The sequence below is a fragment of the Chanos chanos genome, chromosome 2 (genome assembly GCF_902362185.1).
Source record: "Chanos chanos chromosome 2, fChaCha1.1, whole genome shotgun sequence".
In the NCBI taxonomy this organism is placed as follows: domain Eukaryota; kingdom Metazoa; phylum Chordata; class Actinopteri; order Gonorynchiformes; family Chanidae; genus Chanos; species Chanos chanos.
This window is the reverse complement of record NC_044496.1, coordinates 3,839,973-3,853,972: the sequence shown is the minus strand read 5'-3', so window position 1 is coordinate 3,853,972 and position 14,000 is coordinate 3,839,973. Positions and strand designations below refer to the sequence as shown.

The 14,000-nt window shown below is 41.6% G+C and overlaps 1 protein-coding gene across 8 annotated transcripts in view; it reads right to left on the bottom strand.

Annotated features, from left to right (window-relative positions):
• The window catches only part of celf1 (cugbp, Elav-like family member 1), a 39,161-nt gene that overhangs the window by 13,549 nt on the left and 11,612 nt on the right, over nucleotides 1-14,000 (bottom strand). For 3 of the 8 annotated variants that reach the window (XM_030794342.1, XM_030794345.1, XM_030794347.1), the window contains exons 4-10: nucleotides 10,103-10,290; nucleotides 8,757-8,839; nucleotides 8,376-8,424; nucleotides 7,697-7,831; nucleotides 6,537-6,616; nucleotides 6,113-6,274; nucleotides 4,245-4,314 (exon numbers count right to left, since the gene is read on the bottom strand). In XM_030794342.1, coding sequence (XP_030650202.1) covers nucleotides 4,245-4,314; nucleotides 6,113-6,274; nucleotides 6,537-6,616; nucleotides 7,697-7,831; nucleotides 8,376-8,424; nucleotides 8,757-8,839; nucleotides 10,103-10,290 — 767 coding nt within the window. The remainder of the gene's footprint in view (nucleotides 1-4,244; nucleotides 4,315-6,112; nucleotides 6,275-6,536; nucleotides 6,617-7,696; nucleotides 7,832-8,375; nucleotides 8,425-8,756; nucleotides 8,840-10,102; nucleotides 10,291-14,000) is intronic. The other 5 variants (XM_030794344.1, XM_030794348.1, XM_030794349.1 and 2 more) reach the window with 3 other exon arrangements.

Here is a 14,000-nt window from a genome sequence, read left to right as displayed (position 1 = left end):
ATGTAATATACATTTTCAATACACATTTCAAAGATATATATGTATATAGGTAGGTGTGTTAACATATGTCTATGTATGTTGATTTCAATTTGTGTGTGCATAATCTTAGCCTACTTTCTGAGATGGGGGCAGGGGGAATTTGGTTGCTTGTTGTTGAAACTTTTTGCTGATCAAGACAAATCCTTATTCATGGACAGCCCTTCACTGTTCAGAGTCTGGTGCTGGTGCTCTGCCCACTGCCGCAGCCGTGGCTTTTATTCATTCACGAATTATATTTTGACAGCGTAACTTCATTTGAACGCTGCAATACAACACTACGACAACGAGATTAAATGTGTGGCTATCCGAACAGCCTCTACAAAGTACAGACAACAACAACAACAGCATTTACCAATTTACCAAGTGCCAAAATAAAGAGCCTGTGTAAGGGCAGGCAGGGAAACCCTATTTTACCAGAGTTACACAATCTGACTGTGACACACACAACAGACAACACATCCATCTTGCTCTTCACAAGGATAAATGCACGGGTTTGTGAGAATAAAACATCAACTAAGCAAAAAATCTGTGCGTAAAGTTACATGGTAGAGGACTGAACATGATGCGGACATCGATAACATTATAAACGTGAAGCAGATTCTTAGGTATGCGTGTGAGTTAATGTTCACCTATCCTGCACACAGAGACCACTATAAGACCCAATACGCTAACACACAGCTCATAATCAGAATACTATGGAAACGCTCACACTCATGGTAACATGCAGGTCATATTTAAATAAAAGGCAGAGATATCACCGCTGAAAGACAGACACCTGGCATTTGTCTCTGTTGTACAATCAGTTATTAAATATGAAAACTGATTACTAATCCTGGAAATAACTGATTAAAAAAAAAAAAGCACAGAGGTCAATTGCGGACCACTGAAAAGATGACAGGAGAGAAGAGAGGTCAGCTTCAAGACTGACAGATCAACATTCATCACTTTCCTTAACTGCTTGTGTTTGGGGACTCTTTGAAATTACTGTCCTCAGTTGCTGAACAGTCTGGGGCCTGAGCAGTTTTTGGCTGTGGTCTATTTAACAACAGGATGAAGCACAGCAGGGAACACTGGCCAAAGAAACCAGCAGTTTCTGCGCTCAGTGTACTTAAGAGGACTTTAAAATCAAATTAATTAACTGTTTTATGGTTATATGTGCTGATCAGTAAAATAAAACTGTACCAACAATTTATAAATCATTGCATGTGCAGTGACTGAACTGTTGACTATAGACTGCTTTTTTTCTAAATGCAGATTTACAGAAAGACTAAAATGCGGTTTACAATGGGCAATAATTTGTGCAGTATATCATAACCATGTTGCCCACGGTGTAAACGCTTGTCTCGTGTTGGAAATATTTTCACATGTATTTAGCTGTGTATTCGATGCATCCAAATGTTTGACCGCTACATGTTTAGAGGAGAGTGAAAAATTCCTGAGCACTGTAAGATAAGAAGTCTCTGTTTAACGTTGGCAATTAATGCGATCTGTGTACATTCCAGGAAGAGGAGAACCGTGCTGCTGAAGGCCGTTAGATAGATATGGCAGGGCAACCTGCCCTCAGAGAGGAGACTGACTGGCAAGAGTTGCTTTCTCAAGGTATTAAAAGAGGAGTCACTCTGCTCTGTGTGCGACTCTACTTTTGTCTGTAAGCTGTACTCACCCACGCCGGCATGCACTAAAGACTGAAAAGTCTGAATTTTTTTTTTTTCAAAACCTGGCAAATTCTAAAAAGGAGATTTTAAATTTTCCCTTACAGTAGCGTTGCAATATTTAAGTGGTTCTCTGCATACCAGATAAGGCTGTTTTGTTTTTTGTTTTTTTGTTCGTTTTATTTAAGAGAAATGTGAGAACGACACAGGGTGTATATTTGTGTTCACTCATTTGTTCTACACTGTATTATTCACTGCGTTTACCATACATACAGATTACTCTGCACCATTACTATTTCACTGATGGTATTTTTTGTAGTACTCGTGTTTTGTTAGAGGTATTTTGGCTGATCATGTACTGTAATGTTATGTGAAGGCAAAGGCTAAATTTTAACCAAGTTACACAATATTGAATTCTAGCACAAGGGATGGTACAGGCAAGGGATGTTTGCTCCAAGCATCAAATTAGTGGTTTTCATTTGAAAAGCTTTAGCTCAGGAACACAGCACTGCAACAGCCTTAATTGAAAAAAACAAAACAAAACAATCTCCTTTTAAATGTAGATGAGGGAGCTTTATCCAATCTTGGTGCTGTTTCTTGTACACTAGATCATTATGTCCTGACTTGAGTGCCTTACTAGTCCTGTGGGTCCAAAAGGTACTGCTCCTTTTTGGTTTCAAATCTCTCTCATGAGCACACTGTTCCCGGTTTCAGCAACTTTGCCTCTTCTCCTGACCTCATTACATATGGGGTCCCTCAGGGGCCTATTCTGGGTCAAATTTTGTTTTCTGCTTACACCTCTGGGCCATATCAAACACAAACGTATCATTTTCTTTCAACTCTATGCTCATGTAAATGCAGCGTGCACATTTAATGGGGTGGGCTGGGAACTCTTCAAGCTGCCAGCTTTCTGAAGTTTAACAGTGATGATTCAACTGTTTGTCCTATGAACGCACAAAAGCTCATGTCTTTTAAACATGGCTTTTTCAGAACCAATGTTCAATCGACCTCTGCAAATCTTAGGGTCAGTTTTGAGTTTCATATTACAAACGCTCTTGCAATTTTTGCTTTCACAAGCACAGGAATAAGGCCAAACTTGAATCTTTACATCCAGGTAAGATAAGGTCCCCTCAATGTGATAGTAGCTTGTGCTTTTACTTCTTCTTGCTTGGACTACGCGAAACTTTCCATTCTCCTATTTGAACATTTGTGAACATTAAACTGCTGGTCCCTAGTGACCAGCAGTTTAAAAAACAAATAAACAAACAAAAAAAAACCAGGTACCTCATACTTGGATCAGTTCAACAGCCTCCCATTTCATGTAAATCTGATTTTGAAACGGTATTAATTATTCTTAAGGCCTTGACCTCAGCTATAACTCAGAACTGTCATTGCCATAAAGAACTGGGCGATCACTAAGGCTCTCAAAGTAACAGGCCTTAGCACCATGAAAGGGTCTCAAAGTGGCAGATCCTTCTCTGAGACTTCTTCTAAGCTTTAGAACGCCATGCCTATTAATATAATCACATTTAAAAGAAATTTCACATTTTAAGACTAACACATTATTCAAACTTTGCCCCTTTGCTGATGTTTTAACCATATTTTCAGTAACGTTTTCTTTATGTTTTTTGACCGTTTTTATTTGTCCCTTATTTTTTTTCTTTTCTCTCGTAACTTAAACTCTTGCGGCCTAATCATTCTACATGTATATACACTTCATATCATTCTGTACTGGCGTCGTTGTGATTTTTCATGTATTTTGACCCGAGACCAATTCTCTGCTTTATCCAAAAGCTGCCAGGTATACGCACTGAACTAGGTGTGACAATGACTTATAATAGGAAACTATGCTCTTGACCTAATCAGTCTAGACCAGGGGTGGGCAACTCTGGTCCTGGAGGGCCATGGTCCTGCTGTTTTTCTTGTCAGCTAACTAAATACAATCTGTGATTGGCTGAAGAGAGAGTGCACACCTGTTTGCAAGGTGAAAATCAACAGGTAAGTAAGAGGTGAAAACAAAAACCCGACAGGTCACTGGCCCTCCAGGACCGGATTTGCCCACCCCTGGTCTAGACAAAACTGTGGGGTAAACCAGGAAAATGTAAATGAGTAAAACACTAAGAGTAAGTCTATAACGTCAGCATTATTAGATTTATTATTCCATCTTAATGTGATTCAGAGGGGATGTGAAAGACATCTCGGACAGACATCTCGGATCGATTTTACGAGACACAAATAAACAGAGCGTGTCCACCACAGACGGCTTGTGATGCATCGATTCGCAAACACTCACAAGCAGTAGCAGGGCACAGAAAACAAAGAGCTGTAGCCTGTTCACCCCATCTTATATCCTGTAAGCTGATACATACAAACATGCAAGTATAAATTAGGAATAAACATGTATTTAAAAAAACAAAACAAAACAAAAAAAAGAGTAAGTGACCAGCAGGTTAAGAGAATGAGTGCGAGAAAGTGGCTCTCTCTCTGGGTGGCTCTCAGAGCAGCGAGCGGGCATGTCAGACAGGTCTAGAGACAGGGAATGTGAGTGCTTACTTGAAATGGGATGGAGGTTGTTGAGGGCGTTTCCAGAAGAGGCCGACTGCTGCAGGAGCTGCAAATAAAGCTAGACATTACACCAAAACAGAGAACACAGAGAGTTAGAACTGCCTCCAGGACTGTGATTACAGGAACGCCAGAAGAAAGGAGGAGGAGGAGGAGGAGGGAGGGAGGGAGAGACAGACAGAGCAGAGGAAAAGAGCAGTTAAAAAGAAAAACAGATTTGGAAGGCTGGAGTGAGATAAAATGGGGAGGGATGAGGGTGATGAATAGGACTGTCACGGCTATTAAAAAATTTAGATCAACCAAATCACAAGCCAATTTAGATTAACCAAATCACAAGCCAAATTAACGAACTCTGTTTTTGTCTGGGCAGAGGGGCCAAGAAAAAAAAAAAAAAAGGAATTCCTCATAATTGTTTTCCATGCAATTCCAGATACCACCAACAGGTGGAACCAAGTTATATACACTATGTAAGAGCTAGGCTACATTTACTGTATGAATTCAAACACGTACACTTATTCTGTAAGGGTCTGTGCTTTGATTACAATCTTCATGTGTTTTTATTAGTCCATAGATGTTCAATGGACAACTTTCAGTTTCAAAAACAATTTTTCTCCCTGTTGAGAACTCTCCCCACTCCAGTGCATCTGCTGGCGTTTCAGCTAAAGTTCTACTCCTGCCAGGCACAGCTATGGCAGAGAGATGCATGCAGTCCCACTGGCCAAACTAAGCACAGCGGTCATTAGCCATTTTGTAACTGAAAATACTCATGCAACTGCTTTTCCAAAAGCCAACATTTGGAAAAACGACTACAATTAAACAAATAAAAAGTAGGTTAAATCACTCACACGCACAATCCTCCAAGACGTGACCATAAACCAACAAAGATTTTAACTGAAATTTAATCGCGTGGATCGAGGGTATGGCCGTTACACAGTTACTGCGACAGCCCTAAACGGGCACAAGACAAGATTAGGACCAGAAGAGGATAAATAAGGAAACGACAGAGAAAGTCACTATGAGGGATGAACAGAAGAGGGGGAGAGAGAGAGAGAGAGAGTGAAAGTGAAAGTAAAAGTGGGGGAAAAAAAGAGAGATAGTTTCACAGCACACCCATGGAGCAGCACTAACCACATCATGTGAAGGGCATCATATCTATGCTGTACTCTGGACACGCCCAATCAGAGAAAAGCTCTGAACTCGCTCAATTTTACGGATGCCAATTGTACGTCACGACGGGGGGAAATTTGAAAGTCCAGATCAGTAGAGAGGCATACGAGTTCCAACATAGATCTACTGCCCTGGTGCAAACCATTTTTTTTTTTTTTCAAACAAAGTAAAACACAGCAACACAGCAAAACAAGCAAAACGACGCAGCGGACTGTGTAGTGTAGCTGGCTATCCTCTTCTCTACTGACGCATGTTAAGTCATCTTAAGTTAAAAAAAATAAATAAATTAAAAAAAAACCCTCTAAGGTAAAAAAAAAAAAAAAAAAAATAATAATAAAAAATGAGAATTTCAAGGAAAAGCACTTTCACCACAGACGGTGTGCAATGTGCAATTTCCCTGCCACCTGAGACCAAAAAAAAAAACCCCTTCCTCCAATCGTATTAAACCCTGCACAGAATGGGTGTCAGTCGACATCCAAATAAGACCAAATATACCTAAAGAACCCTAACAGTTGTCTTCTATGACTTCAGCGGTCAGATCAAACAGGTGGGCGTTAAAACTCAGAGGTAAATGAGGTGCACTGCATCCACGTCCTCAGTCCACTGACTGCTCTGTACGTGTGTGAGGCTACAGACTTCAGCGGCTGGCGTGACGCGGCGTGCTTGGGGGGGGGGGCGAGGCAGGCACTTACTGCAAGGTACTGTGGGGCCAGGGAATTCAGGCCAGTCAGGTTTCCCCACATGGAGGCAGCATTGAGCTGCTGCATCTGCTGCTGGAGCTGCTGAGCTATGCGTTTCTGCTCTTTATCCTTCTGTGTGTCTGCAAACTTCACTACAATGGGTGAGGAGCAGCCCTGAGCAGAAGAAAAGAAAGGGAGAGACTTAGGAGATGGATCTCAGTCAGACAATTCGCAGTCACTGAGGTTCGTGCCAAGGTTAGAGATGATTCTTTATACTACAAAAGGGTTAAAACCCCAAATACGCCAACTATAACTGCAAGAACAAACCCTGTCTGAAATGAATCATGAAGCACTGACGTCGTTCAGAACATGTTATCAGGTGACAAAAGAGAGAGAGAGTGTTTGTATTTTGTATAGAGAGAGAGAGAGACGGTACCTCCATGGTCTGTGACTGGTGCATGGACTTGATAGCAGACTGAGCCATCTGTCTCGCTGTGAAGGTGACGAATGCACAACCTGGGACACAGGAACATTTTTACACACGCGTCGCATTACAGATGGGAACAAACAGCTCCTGAAGTATGTTATACCATCACTCAGTGATTTAGATCACTCAGATCAGACCCACAAAAACGAAAATTCAGAAAGACAAAAAACCCCAAACAAAGAAGCAAAACAAAACAGTTTATCTTGGATTTGTCTTTGGCGGTCTTTTTAAATTCCCTCAGTCTCCCTTCATATTCGCCAAGTGTTTTTTGGCGCAATTTGTGCCAGCACTGAGTGGCTACCCTTGAAAAAACAGTCACAACACATCATTAAGTCTCTAACAGTGTTTCTATTTCACAAAAACATGACCAGAGGCCACAATATCTGTGCACATCTGTTGCTACAACGTTCAGTTTATTTATATATTTTTTTAGCGTAGCATTTTACTTTCAATCTTCAAGTCATATTTACAATTGAAAATCAATCGGAACAGCTTTCTGAAAAGACAGCTTTTTTTTTTTTTTTTCAATCTGGGCATAAGCTAATGACATTCAGGTAATGATGCACATATAGTTGTTATTCCGGAAACATTTTGGAAGAGGCGCTGCTATCTTGTACATCATTTTTATGTGGAGTCACAGGTCTGGATGAACGCTTCGTTCAAGGACTCCAATGAGTGTGAGGCAATTTAGGAGAGACTTTCAACTGAATCATTTCACTCCATACACAGTGTCTACATTGCCATGAATCCAAGGTAAAGCAGTGGGAAGAACAGAGTGTGTTCTTAAACATGCCCAGACTTGGACTGAGACGAGACACAGGAAATCTGCCTGCATTGTCCCATTGAAACCAACCCCATGACGTTCAAACATTTCATTTCATTTCCAGTCACACACTCATCAACGCTGGTAATTAATTAGCCCATGCAACATTAAAGAGGTGATCAGTGACAACTTCACACTGTTATACACCGGCAGTTTTACTAGTGATATCGAATTTTGCCGTTACCGGAGAGACACAAATCCAATCATTACCAGATATCTGTGTGTGTGTGTGTGTGCGTGCGTGTGTGTGAGACAGATGTTAACAGCTGAAATGAATCTGCCTCACCACGGCTAAGTCCGTCCGGTCCGCGTAGTATACGGCACTCCTCTATCTGACCGTACGGAGAAAACATAAGCCTGATGTCATTCTCGTTACACTTCTTGGAGATCATCCCGATGAACAACTTCCTGTCCTCTACCGCTGAGGGAGAGAGAGAGAGAGAGAGAGAGAGAGAGAGGAGATTAGACTTCAGAACACTGAGAGAAAAATCAATTAAAAAAACCCAAAACAAAAAAAAACACAGGCAGTGCATTCACTGATTGGCTGCCGCTAGAGAAGTGGAGTGAATTTAGAGTTTAGACAGAAGCAAACTACAGTAAACAGGTTCTTTATTCTAAGGATTAACGCCACCTAAGAACCAGATTTGACTAATTTCAAGTTTAGAGAGAGAAAGCAGCAAACTTGGCACTGAAAATACCTGGACTGACAATGTGGCGAAAGAACTCTGCTGTTCTTTTTTTTTTTTTTTTTTAAAACTCAGCAAACTTACTAATTTTAATTGTGTGCAACAGCAGCCGACGGGCAGTTTAAATATATCTGCAATAAAAATGTCTGGCAGACTATTAAAGACCTAATGAGGTTAGGGGAACAAAGCTGGCCTAATGAGGTGAGATGAACGGAACCAGAGTTGAGTGTTTTTGTTCTCCATCCTCAGAGAGACTGTAAACTGACACAACACACTCACCATTGTTCTTCTCACTGTCTGCAGGCTTCATCTGAATGGGGTGATGCATCTATAACAACATGAATCAAATTAGAGACAAGAGCCTGAAAAAGCCTCGAAAGGCAGGCCGGCGCACACACGCACACACACATACACACACAGAGACTCAGACATTCACTCACCCACTCACTCAGACAAACACGCCTTTAGTATGGGGGGGGGGCTAAAAACCTCAGAGGACCAGCAGTAGGCTGGAGGAGAGGTTTTAACGTTACGACCACAACAGGACTGTCTGAGGGTTTAATGTCGTCCTGAAAGGATTTAAGAGGATGGGGATATTGGCACAGTCGATAAGTTTTGACGAGCTGGCAGTGCCCAGTGGAAATGAGACGGCTTACTCACCCCTGGAAGAATCTTCATGTTGTGAAGGGCGTTTTGTGCTTCTAATGCTGCTTTCCGGGTGTAATACGTTATGAAACAGCAACCTGTGAATTATAGGGGGAAAGAGCTTCTGTCAGAGCCCACTCCCGTAAAACCTACACACGATTAACAGTACGGTCAAACTGGGACAATTACGCATGTAGGTGAGTGTGAGAGTGTGAGAGAGAGCGTGTGAGAATGTGTGCGTCTGTGAGTGTGTGAGTGAGTGAGATTGAGTGTGAGAGTGAGTGTGTGTGAGTGTTCTCCATCCTCTGCACTTGTTCTTGCTCTTTTGTAATTAATGTCAATAATGACACAAAGTGCAAATACTGTCTGTCACCGTGACGACAGACGGAACGTGACATTAATATCCTTCGGTTTGATTTTCAGTGCTGGCTCTAACTCTCCAAGCATTCTGTCGTCAGGCTAACCTAACAACGGGCATTTGCTTTTGAGACTGAGAAAAGGAGACATGATCAGTGGTGCAGAGCATTGCAAGATGTATGCAAAACCAGAAGCTAAAACAGTGAACCGCCAATCATTTCTTTAAAAACAAACAAACAAAAAAAAACACCACTGGATTTGAGTAGCAGGTTCTGCTAATATACCTTGGTTATGGGCCTTTTGTTTTTCCTCAGGTTTCTAACGTTTATTGATCTTAAGAGGTGACAACATGAATAGTATCAGTGACGATAAATCTTTGTACGTATGTTTCTACACATGCTGCAATGACAACAGAGAACTTTCACCATTCACTTCATTCCAGCAGCATAGCCAACAGGAGATGAAACTGCTTTGAAGCAAAAACGAAAATTAACACGCAAAGTGAACGCTGCTCTGCTGAGTTCACTTCAGCGTGTCCTCTGAACCGCTCTGTACGGGTTCTTGTTCATACAGAGTTTACAGGCTCACGGGTTCTCTACTGTTCAGCACACGTTTTACATGAAACATTTAACAGTCATGACTAGGCTGCTCCAGACTTCGGAAGCATTAAATATTCAGTTCAAACTAATGGGCCTGTAGGCTCCTTTATGGATTTAAAAACATCCACATACGTCACACATACATACACACTATACACACACACGCACATATATATATGCATATACAAACACACACACACACACACACACACTATATACTGCAAATGCCTAGCCATGCAAGCTATTAATAACACATGTAAACCACCAGTCACTGACATACCCTCAAGCCAAAGTTAGCATTCTGGTGTCGTAAGCAGAGAGCCACTCTTGATCTGTGTCATTGCTAAGAGTTGCAATGGGTGACCTGTTTTTTGTTTTTAAATTATTATTGTTTTTTGTTAATACCTTTACTCTGAGGGGGGTTCTGACTTCTGTCTCGTAGGACATTGATTTCGTAGACGGCGCCATACGGTTCAAAAAGCTCCCGCAGCTGTTCTTCGGACCAGGACCGGGGAATCTGACCCACAAACATCTTAATGGCGTCGATATCGGGCTGATCGGGGTGGTCCAGGGTCCCGTTCATCTTCTTACTTCTGAGAAGAACAAAACCAAAACACAGATTACAAAAGAGAGAGAGAGAGAGAGAGTGAGAACAGAGGAGGTGAAAAAGAAACTACAGTACTCCAAAGGCCTCACACACATGCTGCTGAATCTGCCTTAGTTAAGTGACCACGACTGACAAAGCTTAGTGACCAACATTTGACCTGTTTGGATACAAAGCAACACATGTCCTGAGAGCTCTCAGACAAATACAGCGCCTGAGAGCCAGAAACGTGACGAACCGCCCAGACGTGGAACGCTTCATTGGCAAGAGGTGACATCTCTCAGACCAAACTGAACCGCGTGAAGAAATAACGACAGACGTTATTCGAACGAGCCTCTGTGGGGCTTTGCTCTTTAGATCTGTGCTGTGTGCTGTAACCAAATGCCCCCTCTTGCAAAAACAAAGCTACCTCAAGCAAAAATTTGGGCAGCACGGCAGACTCCAGAAGCGCATTAACGTCAGGTTTATGGGCGCATTAATAGACTTTATTGATCTGCCAAAGGAAGAGAGAACAAATCCTCCCTCTTTGTTAATTCTTCCAAGCACTTGCTCGGAGAACATTAGAGTACACAGACAGTGAACATACTGCAGCAGCAGCTCACTGCCAGCACAGAGTCTCCATAGACTCTCAAAGCAGCAGAATACTCTGGTCTCCTCAGTAGGCGGATCAGAAGAGACCAGCCGGGGGGGGGGGGGGGGGGGGGGTGTGGCTAGCCTTTGAGTAGTGTAAATTCAGACCGTGAGTGTTTGTGTGGCAGCCAGAACTTTGGCTGCAGCAGGACTAGGCTACAGTTGACAGGAGCTGTCACATAGTACTGAGCCTAACATATCTTACAACTGCTTCACCTGACCTCACCGCATGACATATCGACGCTCAACACGAATGAGAACAAAATAACAAAACAAAAAAAAACAATACGCTGTGGGATGCCGTTTGCGGGATCAGACATATTGAGTTTCCACAGCAACCATGAGCAAGGACAAAAGGTACAGAGCCGACACATTGCTAACACGACAAGTCCTGACTGCATGACATCACAGGCTATGAAAAAACATCAACATGACTCACTCCTCTCTCTCTCTCTCTCTCTCTCTCTCTCTCTCATCAACAGGTTGAATTTAAGTTTCACAATAAAAGCTCAGGGAAGAAAAAAAACAAAACAAAAACCCTAGCACCACCCAGTGATTCTATCATCTAACAAATGACTTGTTATTGCCTTAGTTTAGTTTGGGCCCTACTCAACCGTCCATCGAGTATACTTCTGCAAAGTACCCATAGTGCGAGTACTCAAACACTACCCACATCTGTATATATTTACAACAAGTAATGCAATATCCATTTCATACAACTGAACCTTAATTAGATCTGCTGCAGATGTACCATATCACCAAGTCCCATGGAGCATGCTCTGATTTACACACATCTACTTGCTGAATCTCAGTATATGCTTAATAACAATTTGGCGCTTGATTATATACTATCTGTTTAAGACATAATGACGTATAAGGACTTTTTTTTTTTGCTTTATTAAAACAAAACAAGTCAATTCTTGGAGCCTATGAACAGACTCTGCTTAGAGCTGCTCCATGTGGCTATGCTTCCTTTGACTTAAAAAAAAAAAAAAAAAAAAAACTCTCACTTGGCTGTATTTTCTGCTAGCTTGTCTCTGACACAAAAATCACTCTTCCATGGAAGTGAAGTGCTTATTTACTAAAGAAGATCAAACAACTGTTAGGTCTTGTGTGTGTTATGAACAAACGTTTTGGCTCATCAAGCCTCTATCAGGATGTGAAGAGCTGAATCCTCTGTTAAAAGTTCACAAACAAAAACAGAGCGATTCTTTTTAAACTTGGCTCTGTTGATCTGCACATGATTAAACTTAAGCATGTTCTCAAAAAAACCCCAGAAAACACCACCACCACCACCACCCTTTTCAAGGATTGTAAATGAAGTTACTGCAAAGAGTGTCTCAAATACCAGAATAAATCTTGAGATTTCTGATGCTACCCTGTGGGATGAGACGCTGTGCTACCATCTGACACTGTTCGTTGAGACTCATTTAGTCCTCACACCACACTCTCTAGTCCACTGTTTTTCTCTAATCAGTGACTCACAGATAGCATTCCTCTTTACATGACTGAAGAGTCACGTCTGCACTAAGCATTAAATGTCTATTGATCTGTGTCTAGTGATCCGCCCTCCATGTGACACATCACGTAGATGTTCAGGCTCTCCCAATGACCTGAAATGATTTCTCACATACTGCCACAGCAAAGGAACTTTCCTCTCCGTACAATTTACAGTCAACTTTTCATGCCATTCTGCTATATTTTTTAATGTCTCAACACAACAAAGCGCGTGTGTCATCTCTGACACTTAACGATCATCAGGTGCCCCCCTGGGGGGTGATGTAGCCCCCCCCCCCTCCCTTAAACTGAGCATCTTGCAGCTCCAGTAGAATGTTTTGTCACATATCTTAAGAGTATCTTTGCAACCAACACCAAGACAGGACACGCTGTGTTCCAGAGGAGAGGTTTAACGCTTCCTGCTGAGTGGCTGTCACTCATACCTGCACAACACAGTTCATTCTATCCTGACAACAGCATCACTCCTCTTCTTTATTTAAGCTCACAGGGCGCCAAGAATCCAATACATTACTCATAAATCACACATACATACATACATATTCACACACACATATATGTGTGTATACACACACACACACACACTATATATAAACCTAAGCTGGCAGTGTACACACTTAGGGAAGAAAAGCTAACATTTTTTCCCCCCATACTGTGTATTGTAACACGGTGATTTAACTTAAATGATCTACCTTTGCCTTGTTTCACACATAACATCTCTCTATACCACGGTCAGCTTTAACCCGGAAAACAAATGGCTCTGGTCTGACACAGACACACACGTGAACATGTATTACTGTTGAGAACAGCTGTGTGGTGTCAAACACAAACGTGTCTACTTCATATCAGCCTTCACTTTCGGTTATGACCTATCACTGCCTCCGTTTCAAACTGATAAAAAAGGGAGAGAAAAAAAAAAGAACCTCTGTGGTGTGAACAGTGACAGACAGGACTTGTCTGGACTCATCTCGTCGTCATCTTAGGCGACTCACAGGCCCTGAATTAACGTAGTCAGGGAATAAACTGCAACTTGCAACAGAGACAAACTGTGACCAGTAAAAACCTCACGCACAGTATGAAACTATATAATGGAAACCATAAAATGGCCTAATGGAAATACCCTTCTGTCAGCCCTCAAAGTATACAATACTTGTAGGCTCTTTACATATGTTAACAAAATGTAGTTAAACTAAATTTAAAAAGTGCAGAACATTAAAATTCACCAAGGTACTCACACTGGACTTGAATTCAAGCTGCAATGGTCCACCATCATTTCAGGCAAAAAGTCTAACTTAAACGAAGCCATTTTAACAAAAATCCAATCTTTTTTTTTCCCCGCAGCAGCACAAAATCAGTCGTTTAAAAAAAGGCAAAAAAAGGTAAGGCTCCTACTAAAACAAAACAAAAAAAAAACACAAAAAAACAAAAACAGAACAAAACAAAACACAAAACGAAACAAAAAGAAAAAAATTCACAAAAAGAAAATGTTTGCAGCAACGCTTTAAAAACTGCTATGATGCTCGTTTCGTAAACTTTTCCTCCAGGTTTGGTACG